This window comes from Stegostoma tigrinum, chromosome 19 (assembly GCF_030684315.1).
Source record: "Stegostoma tigrinum isolate sSteTig4 chromosome 19, sSteTig4.hap1, whole genome shotgun sequence".
Taxonomy (NCBI): Eukaryota; Metazoa; Chordata; class Chondrichthyes; order Orectolobiformes; family Stegostomatidae; genus Stegostoma; species Stegostoma tigrinum.
Genome location: NC_081372.1, coordinates 6684953 through 6699516, shown reverse-complemented (window position 1 = coordinate 6699516; position 14564 = coordinate 6684953). Strand labels below are relative to the sequence as shown.

At 41.5% G+C, this 14564-nt stretch overlaps 1 protein-coding gene across 6 annotated transcripts in view; it reads left to right on the top strand.

Moving 5' to 3' along the window:
- Positions 1-14564, top strand: part of asip1 (agouti signaling protein 1) — a 107413-nt gene that overhangs the window by 35758 nt on the left and 57091 nt on the right. Inside the window, exon 1 of one of the 6 annotated variants that reach the window (XM_048549960.2) lies at positions 8679-8839. The exons of 1 other annotated variant lie outside the window; for it this stretch is intronic. Coding sequence is in view for 1 of the 5 variants with exons in the window: in XM_048549959.2 (XP_048405916.1) it covers positions 10297-10306 (10 nt within the window). In the remaining 4 variants the exon portion in view is untranslated. Of the gene's footprint in view, positions 1-8678; positions 8840-8859; positions 8948-10087; positions 10307-11003; positions 11143-14564 lie in introns of those variants that run through there. 4 more of the 6 variants (XM_048549966.2, XM_048549963.2, XM_048549959.2 and 1 more) reach the window with 4 other exon arrangements.

The window sequence follows — 14564 nt, the reverse complement described above, 5'->3', positions numbered from 1 at the left end:
ATGGGGAATTGTGTTGAAATACTGAAGTGTTCTTTAAGAAAATAACAGTCAGACGGTTAAAAGAAAATTTGTAGATGTTCTGTGCTTGGATTTCCAAAAGGTGTGTGATATGGGTGCTACATCAATTGTTGCAAAAGACAAGGGCACATGGTGTAGTGAAGAACATATCAGCAAAGACAGAGGATTGGTTGGCTAACAGGAAGTACTGAGTGGGCATAAATTGATACTATTCAAGTTGGCAAGCTGTAACTCATAGAAAGCCACAGGGATCAGTGTTAGGGCATCAACTACTTACAATCTATGCAAATGATTTGAATGAAAAGAACAAATGTGTCATAGCTGGGGTTCCTGATAGCACTAAGATAGGTTAGAATGTAAGTTGTCAAAAGCAGGTAAAGAGTCTACAAGCAAAAGTAAATAATTCAAGTGATGGACAACCAATTTGGAAAATATGAACTCACCAGTGTGACAGGAAGAATACAAAAACAATACATTTCTGAAGTCAAGAGAGATTGGAGTAATTTGTGATGCAGAACATCTGGGTGCCCTAGCACATAAATCTCAACAGGTTACTATATTGGTACAGCAAGTTATCGGGAAGACAAATGGAATATTATCATTTATTCCAATGGGAGTGGAATATAAAAGTAGGAAAGTTTTACTACCTTGCTGAGGTAACATCTATGTACAATTGTGTATTGTGTACTGTTTTGACCTCCATGTATTAGAAAGGATACAACTTTCTTAGAAGCAGTTCAGAGAAAGTTCAGTCAATTCATTCCTGGAATGCATGACTGTTCCTATGAAGAAAGTTGGAACAGGTTGGAACTATAACCAATGGTGTTCCTAAGAAGGAGAAGTGATCTTGATGAAACAAACAAAACCCTGAGGGGATCTGACATTAGCTAGTGGGTGAATGTTTTCCTTGTGGGAGAGACTAGAACTAGAGGTCAGAGTTTAATAATAAGATATGTCCCTTCTAAGATGGAGATGATTTTTTTCAGAAGGTGGGGTGCAGTTGGTGGATGGTCATTAATCTGTAAAACTCCCTTTTCGAGACAATAGAGCAATCCGGTATCATTAAATTTAGTCAAGGCTGCGTTAGACATTTTCTTTGATTAATGAGGGAATGGAGGGGAAAGGGAATGGACAGGAAGGTACAGTGAGTTGAGGCCATAACCAGATCAGCCATGACCGTATTCAATGGCACAGCTGGTTCGAAGGGCCGAATCGCTTACTTCTATTCCTAAGTACTTCATTCTGATTGTATTAGTGAGTAAAATAAATATTTGATCACATAGTACAATAAATGTTACATTAAAATGACATAATGAATATTACATTACACTGTGAATTAAATTAGACTAAATAAGCAAAGACATTAAAATTTGTAAAGTAAAAACTACAAAAAATTGTGTAAATCTGCTTAATTTCACTTCATCATGTGTGTGTTAAACATCCTTCATTTCTTACCTGGAGTGTATTAAACATCACTTTATACCAAATGGAATAACTACGCAGTTGCCATCTTCTGCATTACAGTTGCAATGAATACTAGACCATCGTGGATATTAACAGTTTGTTTTATTGCCACTCCCTGTTTTACCAATTTTCTGAGTTACACCTCAGAACTTTAACATGTTTGGCTGGTTACATGAAAAGCCAACTGTTAGGAAATCACACATGTAAAGGATTAATAGGCATAACGTTCTCTATTTTACCTCTTTTATAAGTAGTACGATTGGTGTTAGTAGCCTAACGTGGGAAGGGACCAACATCTTAGCATGGAGATTTGCTCAGTCTGTTAAGGGAAACTTCATACAGATAGAGAAGGTGAGTGGAGGAATTCTAAATAGAAGGGCAAATGGAAGGATTGATGGGGTAGATTCTGAAGAGAGTGCATCAATTAGAAAAGAAAGACAAGTGAGAATCAGAGTATGCAGTAACTTTGAAGAACTAAACTGCATTTATTTCAATGCAAGGGGTCTTACAGGTAAGGCTGATGAGCTCAGGGCATGTTTAAGAACATGGAATTGGGATGCCACAGCTATTACAGAAACCTGGCTGAAAAACGGACAAGACTGGCAGCTAAATGTTCTTCGTTAGATGCTATAGAAAGCATAGAAAATGAGGCAAAAAGGTGTGGTGTTTTTGATTAACATAGAACATAGAACATTACAGCACAGTACAGGCCCTTCAGCCCTCAATGTTGTGCCGACCTGATTAAGGAATACATTACTGCTGTAACCAGGGAAGAAATTTCTGAAAAATCGTCCAGTGAAAATATATGGGTAGAAATTACAAATAATAGAGAAAAGATCACTTTTATGGGATTACTAATGCCCCCCCTCATAGTAAGAGAGAAGTTGAGAAACAAATATGTAGGGGGAATCTCAGATACATGTAAGCATAATCCATTGTAATAATGGGGGATTTTAATTTTCCAAACATTGACTGGGACTACAATAGTGTTAAAAGTTTGGATGGTCAAATGTGCTCAAAATTTTCTTTATCAATATGTGGTGCTCCAAATAGAGGAGTAAAATTAGACCTTCTTTTGGGCAACAAAGCAGGGCAAGTGACTAAAGTAAAAGTGGGGTACACTTTGGGTCTAGTGATCATACTTCTATTAATTTAAAAATGGTTATGGAAAGGGATAAGAGAGAGTAATAACTGCCGACACTGAGTTTGCGATAACACAGTGTGGAGCTGGAGGAATACAGCAAGCCAGGCAGCATCAGAGGAAAAGAAAAACTGACTTTTCGGGACGTTTCTTCAGAAAGTCTTTGGAAAAGGATAAGCCTTCCATAAAAGTTTTTTTTTTAATTGGAGTAGGGCAATTTTAATGGTATGAGACAAGAACTTTCAAAAATTGATTGGAATAGACTGCAGTAAAAGGACGTCTGACAACAGGGAGGCATGCAAGAGTGTGATGATAAAAATTCAGAGGCATTAGGGGTGGCACAGTGGTTAGCATCGCTACCTCACAGCACCTTGCTTTGGTTCCACCCTCAGGCGACTGTGTGTGTAGTTTGTACCTTCTCCATGGGTCTGCATGGATGGAGGTTTGTTTTTCAGACTGAAGGCCTACGACCAGCGATGTTCCACAGGGATTGGTTCTGGGCCTGTTTTGTTTGTTATTTATATAAATGATTTGGATGAGAATATAGAAGGGCATAGTTAGTGAGTTTGCAGCTGACATCAAAATTGGTGGCATTGTAGACAGTGAAGAAGGTTTTCTAAGATTGCAAGGGGATCCTGATCAAATGGATCAATGGGCAGGAAAACAGCAGCAGCAGTTCAATCTGGATAAATGCGAGATATTTCATTTTGGTGCAAAAAATAACGATGGAGCTTATACAATTAAGGGTAGGGCCTTGGGTAGTGTTGTATAACAGAGAGACCTAGAGGTGCTGGTACATAATTCTTTAAAGTTTGTGTCACATATAGACAGGATGGGTAACAAGGAATTTGGCACATTTACCTTCATTGCTCAGTCCTTTGAGTGCAGAAGTTGAGACATTATATTGAAGATGTACAGACATTGGTGAGGCCTCTTCTGGAACACTCTGTCCAGTTCTGGTCACCCAGTTATACGAAGGATATTATCAAACTGGAGAGGATTTAGAAGAGATTTACCAGTATATTGCCGGGAATGGAAGGTTTGAGTTTCAAGGAAAGGCTGGACAGGCTGGGACATTTTTTCACTAGAGTGCATGAGGTTGAGAGGTGACCTGATAGAAGTTTATAAAATAATGAGAGGTCTGGATAGAGGTGGTGGTAATTGTCTTTTCCCTAAGATGGGGAATTTCAAAACTAGTGAGCACGTTTTTAAGGTGAAAGGAGAGAGATTTTGAAAAGACATATTACACAGAGGTTGAGATAACAAAGTGTGGGGCTGGATGAACACAGCAGGCCAAGCAGTATCTCAAGAGCACAAAAGCTGATGTTTCGGGCCTAGACCCTTCATCCCTTTTTTTTCTGAAGGGGCTAGGCCCGAAATGTCAGCTTTTGTGCTCCTAAGATGCTGCTTGGCCTGCTGTGTTCATCCAGCTCTACACCTTGTTATCTTGGATTCTCCAGCATCTGCACTTCCTACTATAAGGAGAGGATTAGGCAGAATGGGAGGATATTTAATTGGGGAAGAGGAAACTATGATGCGATTAGACACGAGTTAGGAAGCATGGACTGGGAGCAGTTGTTCCATGGTAAGGGAACTATAGACATGTGGAGATGGTTTAAGGAACAGTTGTTGGGAGTGATGAGTAAATATGTCCCTCTGAGACAGGCAAGACGGGGTAAGATAAAGGAACCTTGGATGACGAGAGCGGTGGAGCTTCTAGTGAAAAGGAAGAAGGTAGCTTACATAAGGTGGAGGAAGCTAGGGTCAAGTTCAGCTAGAGAGGATTACATGCAGGCAAGGAAGGAGCTCAAAAATGGTCTGAGGAGAGCCAGGAGGGGGCACGAGAAAGGCTTGGCAGAAGGAATCCGGGAAAACACAAAGGCATTTTACACTTACGTGAGGAATAAGAGAATGGTCAAAGAAAGAGTAGGGCCGATCAGGGATAGCATAGGGAACTTGTGTGTGGAGCCTGAGGAGGTAGGGGAAGCCCTAAATGAGTTTTTTGCTTCTGTCTTTACGAAAGAAACGACCTGTGTAGTGAATGAAACCTTTGAAGAGCAGGTGTGCATGCTGGAATGGATAGAGATAGAGGAAGCTGATGTACTGAAAATTTTGTCAAACATTAAGATTGACAAGTCGCCAGGCCCGGATCAGATTTGTCCTCGGCTGCTTTGGGAAGCGAGAAATGCAATTGCTTCGCCACTTGCGAAGATCTTTGCATCCTCGCTCTCCACTGGAGTCGTACCTGAGGACTGGAGAGAGGCAAATGTAATTCCTCTCTTCAAGAAAGGAAATAGGGAAATCCCCGGCAATTATAGACCGGTAAGTCTCACGTCTGTTGTCTGCAAGGTGTTAGAAAGGATTCTGAGGGATAAGATTTATGACCATCTGGAAGAGCATGGCTTGATCAAATACAGTCAACACGGCTTTGTGAGGGGTAGGTCATGCCTTACAAACCTTATCGAGTTTTTTGAGGATGTGACTAGTAAGGTTGATGAGGGTCGAGCTGTGGATGTGGTGTATATGGACTTCAGTAAGGCATTTGATAAGGTTCCCCATGGAAGGCTCATTCAGAAGGTCAGGAGGAATGGGATACAGGGGAACTTAGCTGCTTGGATACAGAATTGGCTGGCCAACAGAAGACAGCGAGTGGTAGTAGAAGGAAAATATTCTGCCTGGAAGTCAGTGGTGAGTGGGGTTCCACAGGGCTCTGTCCTTGGGCCTCTACTGTTTGTAATTTTTATTAATGACTTGGACGAGGGAATTGAAGGATGGGTCAGCAAGTTTGCAGACGACACAAAGGTCGGAGGTGTCGTTGACAGTGTAGAGGGCTGTTGTAGGCTGCAGCGGGACATTGACAGGATGCAGAGATGGGCTGAGAGGTGGCAGATGGAGTTCAACCTGGATAAATGCGAGGTGATGCATTTTGGAAGGTCGAATTTGAAAGCTGAGTACAGGATTAAGGATAGGATTCTTGGCAGCGTGGAGGAACAGAGGGATCTTGGTGTGCAGATACATAGATCCCTTAAAATGGCCACCCAAGTGGACAGGGTTGTTAAGAAAGCATATGGTGTTTTGGCTTTCATTAACAGGGGGATTGAGTTTAAGAGTCGTGAGATCTTGTTGCAGCTCTATAAAACTTTGGTTAGACCGCACTTGGAATACTGCGTCCAGTTCTGGGCGCCCTATTATAGGAAAGATGTGGATGCTTTGGAGAGGGTTCAGAGGAGGTTTACCAGGATGCTGCCTGGACTGGAGGGCTTATCTTATGAAGAGAGGTTGACTGAGCTCGGTCTCTTTTCATTGGAGAAAAGGAGGAGGAGAGGGGACCTAATTGAGGTATACAAGATAATGAGAGGCATAGATAGAGTCGATAGCCAGAGACTATTTCCCAGGGCAGAAATGGCTAGCACGAGGGGTCATAGTTTTAAGCTGGTTGGTGGAAAGTATAGAGGGGATGTCAGAGGCAGGTTCTTTACGCAGAGAGTTGTGAGAGCATGGAATGCGTTGCCAGCAGCAGTTGTGGAAGCAAGGTCATTGGGGTCATTTAAGAGACTGCTGGACATGCATATAGTCACAGAAATTTGAGGGTGCATCCATGAGGATCAATGGTCGGCACAACATTGTGGGCTGAAGGGCCTGTTCTGTGCTGTACTGTTCTATGTTCTATGTTCTATGTTCTATCTCCCTTTGGCCCTTCATGTCATTGCTGATTCTCTGAAGGTGCATTCGCCTGCCCCTGCATTCTGGCTGCATTGTCCTTCCTTACTGAATGGCTCAGGGGAACATGTCCCCATTACACTCTTTGGCAACGAATTGCAGCCCATGGCAGTGCAGGTATAAATTAGTCTGTTCTTTACCCCACAGTAGTTGACAGAATTTCTGATGAAGGGTCTAGGCCCGAAATAGCTTTTGTGCTCCTCAGATGCTCCTTGGCCTGCTGCGTTCATCCAGCTCTACACTTTGTTCTCTCGGATTCTCCAACATCTGCAGTTCCGATTATCTCTCTTACACAGAGGCTGGTTCCCTTGTGGAATGAACTTCCTGGAGAATTACAACATTTAAAAACAACATTTGGATGGCTATATGAATAGGAAAGGTTTGGAGGGATTTGGGCCAGGTGCAAGCAGGTGGGACTAGCTTAGTTTGGAATTATGTTTGGCATGCTGGACCGAAGCGTCTGTATCCATGCTACACGACTATGATTCTATGTCCCTAGTTAACGACTGAAGTTTAAGATATCTCACTCTACGTCCGTTTTCCAAGTTTATCTAAAACTGTATCGAACTTTATTTTGTCGAGTATAAAATAAATTCTTCGACCTACAAATCCTCAAACAAATGTTTTTTTCCCCCCTGTTAAAAATTAACACGTTCTTGGTCAGCTCCGTATTGAGTAATTTCTTTTTCGAAGTAATTGGCTTAAATGCATTTCGAAAAATTGCAGCTGAAAAATTTAAAGAGTATGAACTTCAGCCAAACTTTTTAATTTCGGTTATTTCAAAATAAATCTGCTGCAAATGTCCAACCCTTTCTAATTCACCTCAATGAGGGATGTGAATATCGAATTAGTTTTAAAATTGCGGCGACGTTTTCGTTTGTAATCGTATGTTTTCTTAAAAAGCAACCTTTTTTGATATAACAAAGCAGAAGTGGTTAAAAACAATACATAATGAATTACTTTGTCTTTCGTGGTTATTTATTTATAGACGATAAAGTTCAGGCTCAAAATGGTTTTAATCTTGTTCAGGAAGCAGTCTAGTACTAAATTAGCTTAAAACGAATATAAATCTGAAAAAAAATAAAACATATTCATGACACACAGACATGCGTGTTCACAATCCTGTTTCTCAAATACTGCACGGAAATCCTGTTTAGAGTGTTAGTTAAATATAAATAAAATATTGGCGTAAAACCTTTCCCAACTAGTGAAAGTCTACTTCGTTAATTGGAAGAAACCTTTGGGAGTGGAACCGCTTGAACAACAGTTGTGGTTCAGCTGTATGAAAAAGGGAGAAAAATCGGAGATTTATTTAAATTTATGTTTAATGTTTTACTTTGGTTTTGAAAGGACGCTTAATGTTTTCAACGGGTAAAGCGTTGACTATTTCAGTAACTGCTAATATTTTCATCATTTAAATTACAATTTGTAAATTTAAGGACATATTTGCAGCCGTTTTATTTTTAAAGTTGTTGCGCAAACTTTGACTCACTTTTTGCGGAGAGCATTGCTGAATTTTCTCGATTTTGTTTTCTAAATGAAAATTGCGACGTATTGAATTCAAATCAATTTATAGTCTATCTGTCCAAGCTTACATTTTGCGTTGCATTCGATAAAAAAATGCAGCATTTAATTCCATTTCTCACTGGGATCTGTTTATAGTCGTGGAATCCAACAGAAATAATCAAAGCAAAGGCGCGTTCGTTTAATGTAAGCATAGCTTCTAATATCACGTCAAATCAATGTGTACATGGCGACTGTTCGTGGTGCGCGTCCGTGTCCTGGTTGTACATATATAATTGCACAGGTCGGAGGGTTATTGAAAGGTAGTGTCAAATGAAACATTGTAGCGTAAAGTGGGAGAGAAGAACATCAAGTAGATCATTAGCAGATCTCGAACAACCGCATGGTTTCTGGACGCTTGTAAAATGAACTCACCGTATGTTTACAAAACACTACACGAGTCTTTTAAAACAAACCTATATTGATTCATTTACTTGATGAACTACCCAAGTCAGTTAGAAAGAATACTGGCGATCTCCAATACACCTTCTAACAGATCAGTCATGAATTGTTAAATGGCCACCTCCTTCAATAATTATTTGTGTTTACAAAACAAACCCAAATATTTTTGAAATTGTTTAAATTTACGCCATTGTGAACTCTAAACACTAACATTTGTTTTCTCCATTTCAGTGACTAGTTTATCTTTAAAGGGAAAACTATCTTTGACTCCAAATCTTTAACCGGCCTGTTCCCAAATGTTTGTCTTATGTGACACGAGATGTGTCATTTTCCCTTCCCCCGCCCCGAGACCCTGAAGGAGGGGGTGGAAGAAGGCAGGGAATGAAGGGAAACAATTTACTGCCTCCAGGTTATTTTCAGGGCGGGAGGGGAGAGACTGAGAGAGAGAGAAAAAAGTGTTTATTTAAGTCGTTCCCAGATGGCTGAGTTGTACACTTGCAGAAAGACTGAACAGCGAGGCAGTGTGAACCGGTAGGTGAACGCCTTCACTCACCATACAAGCGTCTGATTTGTTTCCACTTTAATTTGCCACTGGGGACGTGAGTTAAATTCGACAAAACATTGTTCTTTAAAACAATGGTTAGCTTCTTTCTACGTAAGAATGGACTGATAGGGTATATGTGTGAATGTGTGTGATCTGGTGGTTCCCATGAGTGGTTTTGATTCCTATGTTAACAGCTTTCTGAACTTTTAAATCCTAATTTGCAGAGGCTTCCCCCCCCCCCCCGGTGCTCCTCGCAAAAACCTTATGATTTCATGCAAAGGTCGTGAAACGAAAATATTTTAGTGGGCGGTGGGGCGAACAGAATGGGGTCCGTCCCGATTGACTTTATTTTAGCGAATTCGTCCGGACATGAAAACGTCAAAATCGCAGTTTCAAAACAAGGAACTAGTTCGGTGGTATATGTGATTTGAGTGAAATAATGGCCACACGTTTACTGTTTTCTTAAACTCGTTCAACATTGAGTTTTTAGGACTATACAGGTCAGCTGCGGTCTTTAGCCAGCGAAAAGATTTTAAAAAATAAGAATACGTAGCAGCCGGAAATACACATCTTTATGTTTTGGGGACTGCATTTGCGGAGGTAGCATTGGATTGATCAGTCCCCACAACACTGGAGTAAAAGAAAGTTATCCTCAATTCTGGCGAACAGTCTAAAATAATAAATTTTAATACAAATTCGCTTCGTTGCAGAAGAGCTTTCATTTTAGCATGTGATCCTGTTGCTTTGTCAATGTTACGCTACTAATTCCATTAACGCATTTTAACCCCTTCCCTTGAACCGTGCGTACAACTACCCAATTTGGATAACCGAAACTTTGCATTCCATCTTGTTTAACTTACGACCTGCCAGATATCCCTCGTTAAAAAGTCCGAGATACTACAAGGTGTGAAATACATTAAAATTGCCTTTAATGTGGGACATAAAGTAAATATTTTGGCACTAAATACAATGTGAACTTTAAAAGTAAGTAGTTATTTTGGAGGGATCATTACCCTGACCCAGTTGTAACCACAGCGAAATTTTAAGCTGGACAAGCGGTCACTATGAAAAGTGGAGTGTTCACTCCGTTTTGGAGAACACGCGACAAAGTGAAGCGTGCGGCCGGTGATGAAGAAATATCCTGGGTTTGGAGTTGAGAATGGGCCAACGTTACAGAGGCTAGTCTAGTTTTTGAGTGGGCGCCATCCGCCCTTCTTAGTCCTTTGCCTCTATAGCAAGCGTTTGCACAGAATGAGGTCCGTGTTTTCCTTTTTGTCCTGTTTGGACCGTTCTCCCTCAGAAGTTGGTAAAATTAGTCGATAACTTAAGTGTAATAACTAACGTCTAGGCAAGTATTTCGGGATCTCTGCGATTTTGAGGACGCTGCAGCATTGTGTATGTCACAGACTAAATACAACGTTAAATCAGGACCTGGTATTGCTTGATGACTCCGGGTAAGTAAGAAATTCAGGGACATATTTTCCTCTTCCAAAGCTTCAAAGAGCACTCCATTGACGGCTGCTTTTTGCGGAAATTGTCTGTTCACAAAATGCCTGCTGGTTTTCTACCTCATTGTCAACAATCACGGCAAGCTAAATGGAATTAGCCACAAAGTTGAATTTAGACAGCGCCCTTAACACAGGTAGGCTAGCTCCGAATACTTCAAGGGAGAAATATTCGAATGTTCCATTCGACAGACAGCCACTTGCAATTTTAGATAAACAACAGTTATTTTCAGAGGTAGGTTGTAAAAAAAGAGTTTGAAAGGGGGAAGGTTTAAGGAGGGAGCCCGAAGTCTACGCTCCGCCATCTGAAGGCAGGACCACAAATAGTGGAGCGATTCAAGGCCTGTATATCAAAGAGGCAGAGAATGAGGAGATTGCAGAGCCGGGGAAGATTACAGCTCAGGCGATTTGAGCCATTTTCGAGGGACTTTGGGGATTGCATTCTATAAATGGGTAATGGGATCTGCATATCTTCACCAGAGATTGCAGCTGAAGTCGCTGAGACCCAGTGATCACACTGTATTAAAATGTGACGAGAATCCTAACACCGGAACTGTACCGGCTTCAGGAAAAGGTGTGCAATTTACATATCCTAGCAATAAATTCGCACAGACTTCTAACTGAGCGAAGTGACACTGGAAAACAACCAGACTGATGTTTGGGAACATGTCTGAGAAATCGAGGGCGATTCTGGCCGAGTAATGTATATGGAAATAATTACATTCATCCATTTGCAAAACCTGAATGTGAAACTGTTTTTTAATCTATAAATAGAGAAAGACCAGGTACGTTTCTTCATAGTTTACACAATTGCATTGTCACAGCTTCGAATGTTTTACTAGCCTGCGATTGATGACAGGCAGGATTTTTTTTTGTTAAATAATAATGCCGAGGTAATTATAGTATTGAAATATGTACAGTGTGCAATGGAGCCGTTCAATCCTCCCCTCCTCCCCCAACAACCCTAGTCGAGGATGAAGTGACGAATGTAGAGACAAAATCGCAGAAAATGCAACTGATTCTCAGCCACAGCGTGCAAACCTTTCTTTCCGCTCTGTCAGGTTGCAGCTGTACTCGTAAGGATGAGGAACTCTTACATTCCCTAGGTTTTTGACACGATGAATAAGCCTGTGGCCTAAAGGCGCATGCATTATAGGTACAGAGCTCCGGTCGTGGCGATAAAAATGAATAGGTTCGGATAGTTCCAGAGAGGACCCCTCTTGCTTTTGCTTTCTCTTTCAACATTTAAGCCATCTAACATTTGAGGAGTTAGAAGAAAATCCAATTTATGAAACTCATGGCTGTTATACTGCAGACGGCGCCAAGCAAAGCGTTGTGAGTCAGTTCGTTTGTGTAACATTTTCACACCGATAGCTGCTTAAAAGCAGCTCATTGTGGAATCAACTTCTGTTGAAGATCTTGTACGTTTATATTTTGGAAACCCGGTTTCAAACTCTGTCACAACTTAGCAAAATTAAATACCATGCTCGAGACTTAAATAGCCCGTTGTATTTGACTGTCATAGACATTATTTCGGTTATAAATGCATTCATAAAACAGCAGTTATATCAGAGTGCAAAGCTCTCTTCATGTAATATGTATGTATAGTAGTATATACCGATCTTCAGACCAGACAGCGATATCCCTGTTTGAGCCAAAAGGTAAGACTGGATCAAAAACAACAATTTCTGGAAACGTCAGCAGGTCTGGCAGCATTTGTGGGGAGAAAGCAGAGTTAGTATTTCGGGTCCAGGGACTCTTCTTGAGAACTGATTGTAGCGGGGAGAAGATTTGTGTTTATGCTGAAGATGGGATTGAGTGGGGAGTAAACGTTTGGTAGAGAGAGAGAAAACAAGATTTGAACAAAGGAACGGACTCTTCTGAGGATGGGTCAGTGGACCAGAAATGTTAACTCTGTTTTCTCCTCCACAGATGTTGCCAGACCTGCTGAGCTTTCCCAGCACTTTGTTTTTGTTCCTGATTTACAGCATCCGCAGTTCTTTTTTTTGAGGATAAATATTAGCCTGGGAGATTGAATAGCTGCTAATGGAGACCGTTAGTGGCTGACAATGGGTTGTGGTGGTACGAGTGTGTGGAGGCTAGGGTAAGGACATGGGAAAAGATGCTAATTCTTCAAAATTTTTGGGTCCAGAAGGCTGCAGAGTTCCCAAGCGGAAAATAAGGTGCTCTTCCAGATTGTGCTGAGTTTCGCTGACACATTGCAGCTAACCCGAGACAGAGATGTTGGCCAGGAAACATAGGGATGTGTTGAAATGGCAGGCACCCACACGTCAGGCCTTGTCATCACATGGGCTGCTACAATAAATGGCCGATTAACAGCCACAAATGCTGCCCATTAACAGCATGCATTCTCCCAGGCTGACCTTTACCCATTACACTCTCTGCTCAACTGATGATCTCTCCTATAAAAACCAAAAAACTCCACATGTTGGAAATCAGAAACAAAACGGTACGTTCTGAAGAAGGATCACTAGGCTCAGAACGTTAACTCTGCTTTCTCTCAACAAATGTTGAGTTTTCCCATCAATTTCTGATTTTTGATACTGACTTCCAGCATCCATAGTTCTGTTGGCGGTAAGAATTGTGTTGTGTAGGGTATGGCGGTTATTCTTCCCTGTGATGTCTCCATGGCAAGTGATGTTTAACTCGGAACTTGCACTCCCGGCTTTGGCGGAACTGCAGCTCATGATTTCACATCAGAGAGAACGCTCAATATGTTAAGAATGGCGAAATCAAACTCACATTTTAAATTATATTCCATTTAAAATCTGTGGGGTTGAACGACCGACATTAGGGGAAAACAGTTTTTAAATGTTGCGGACAAGGAGAAAGAAAATACTAGGAGCAAAGTAACTTGGAAACAAACACGGATACGTGTGTGCCATTCAGCTGGAGGGATGGAAACTCCAATATCGACTCGTGTTTTGTAGGAAGAACGTGGTTTAATTTTGAACTGGGTATCTGTGTTGAATGTAGGTGGTATTTAAGATGGCTTTCCGTAAAAGTGCTCAGCGCACCCACAGATGCACAACTGTGTTTGTGATTTATTCCGCCTCGTAAATATTGTGCAGAAATCACCACCACAATATTCCCGATACACAGGCTTAAATGGACACTTATGCTTCGAAATTGTTCCAAAACCAGGAACAAAAACAAAGTTGCTGGAAAAGCTCAGCAGGTCTGGCAGCATCTGTGAAGGAAGAAACAGAGTTAATGTTTCAGGTCCGGTGACCCTTCCTCAGTACAGTTCCGAGTGCTGAGGAAGGGTCACCGAACTCGAAACGTAAATTCAAACCCAAGTCCCGAGAAAGTTATCTGGGTCTCCTGATTAACAGTCCTGTGTAATACCACTAAACCATTGCCCATTAGGGCCCTGAATGATGGGAAGGCCAATGGTAAACAGGCTGGTGTTGCATCTTGTGTGCTGGCACTGTGTGCGGGCCTGATGGAGGCAAACACTTATGGTTCCTATGACCATATGATTCAAGGAGAAAGGCACTAGGGAGCCTGGTTGCATAATTAGCGCAGTGAGGATCAGAGACTGCATGAGAAAATTACCATGAGCCACTGTGGGATACTCCTCATAAAACACCCTGAAAATGACACATGGAATCAAAGAAAAGTACAGCACAGGAACAGACCCTTCAGTCCAACTCATCCATGCTGACCAGACATCCTAAAGTAGTCTAATCCCTTTTGCCAGCATTTGGCCCATATCCGTCCAAACCCCTCCTATTCATATACCCACCCAGATGCTTTTTAAATATTGTAATTGTACCAGCTCCTACTTCTTCTGCCAGCTATTCCATACATGCACTGCCTGTGTGTGAAAAAGTTGCTCCTTAGGTCTCTTAATATTTTCCCCCTCTCACGTTAAACCAATGCCATCTATTTTGGGCTCCCTCAACTGGGAGAAGACCTTGGCAGTTCACCCTTTCCATGCCCTTCACGATTTTATAAAGCTCCACTAGCTCACCCCTCAGCCCCAGCCTATTCAGCCTCTCCCTATAGCTTAGTGAAAATATAGGAAGATTCTGTCTTGGAGTCCTGGTATCACTGATAAATCCATGCTGCAATTCGTCAAAGGCCAATATATCCTTCTCAAAGTTTGGAGCCCAGAATGTCTCTAAATATTACAGGAGAGATTTAACCCTGAGGCATAAAGCCAAGCATTCCATTAGCTTTT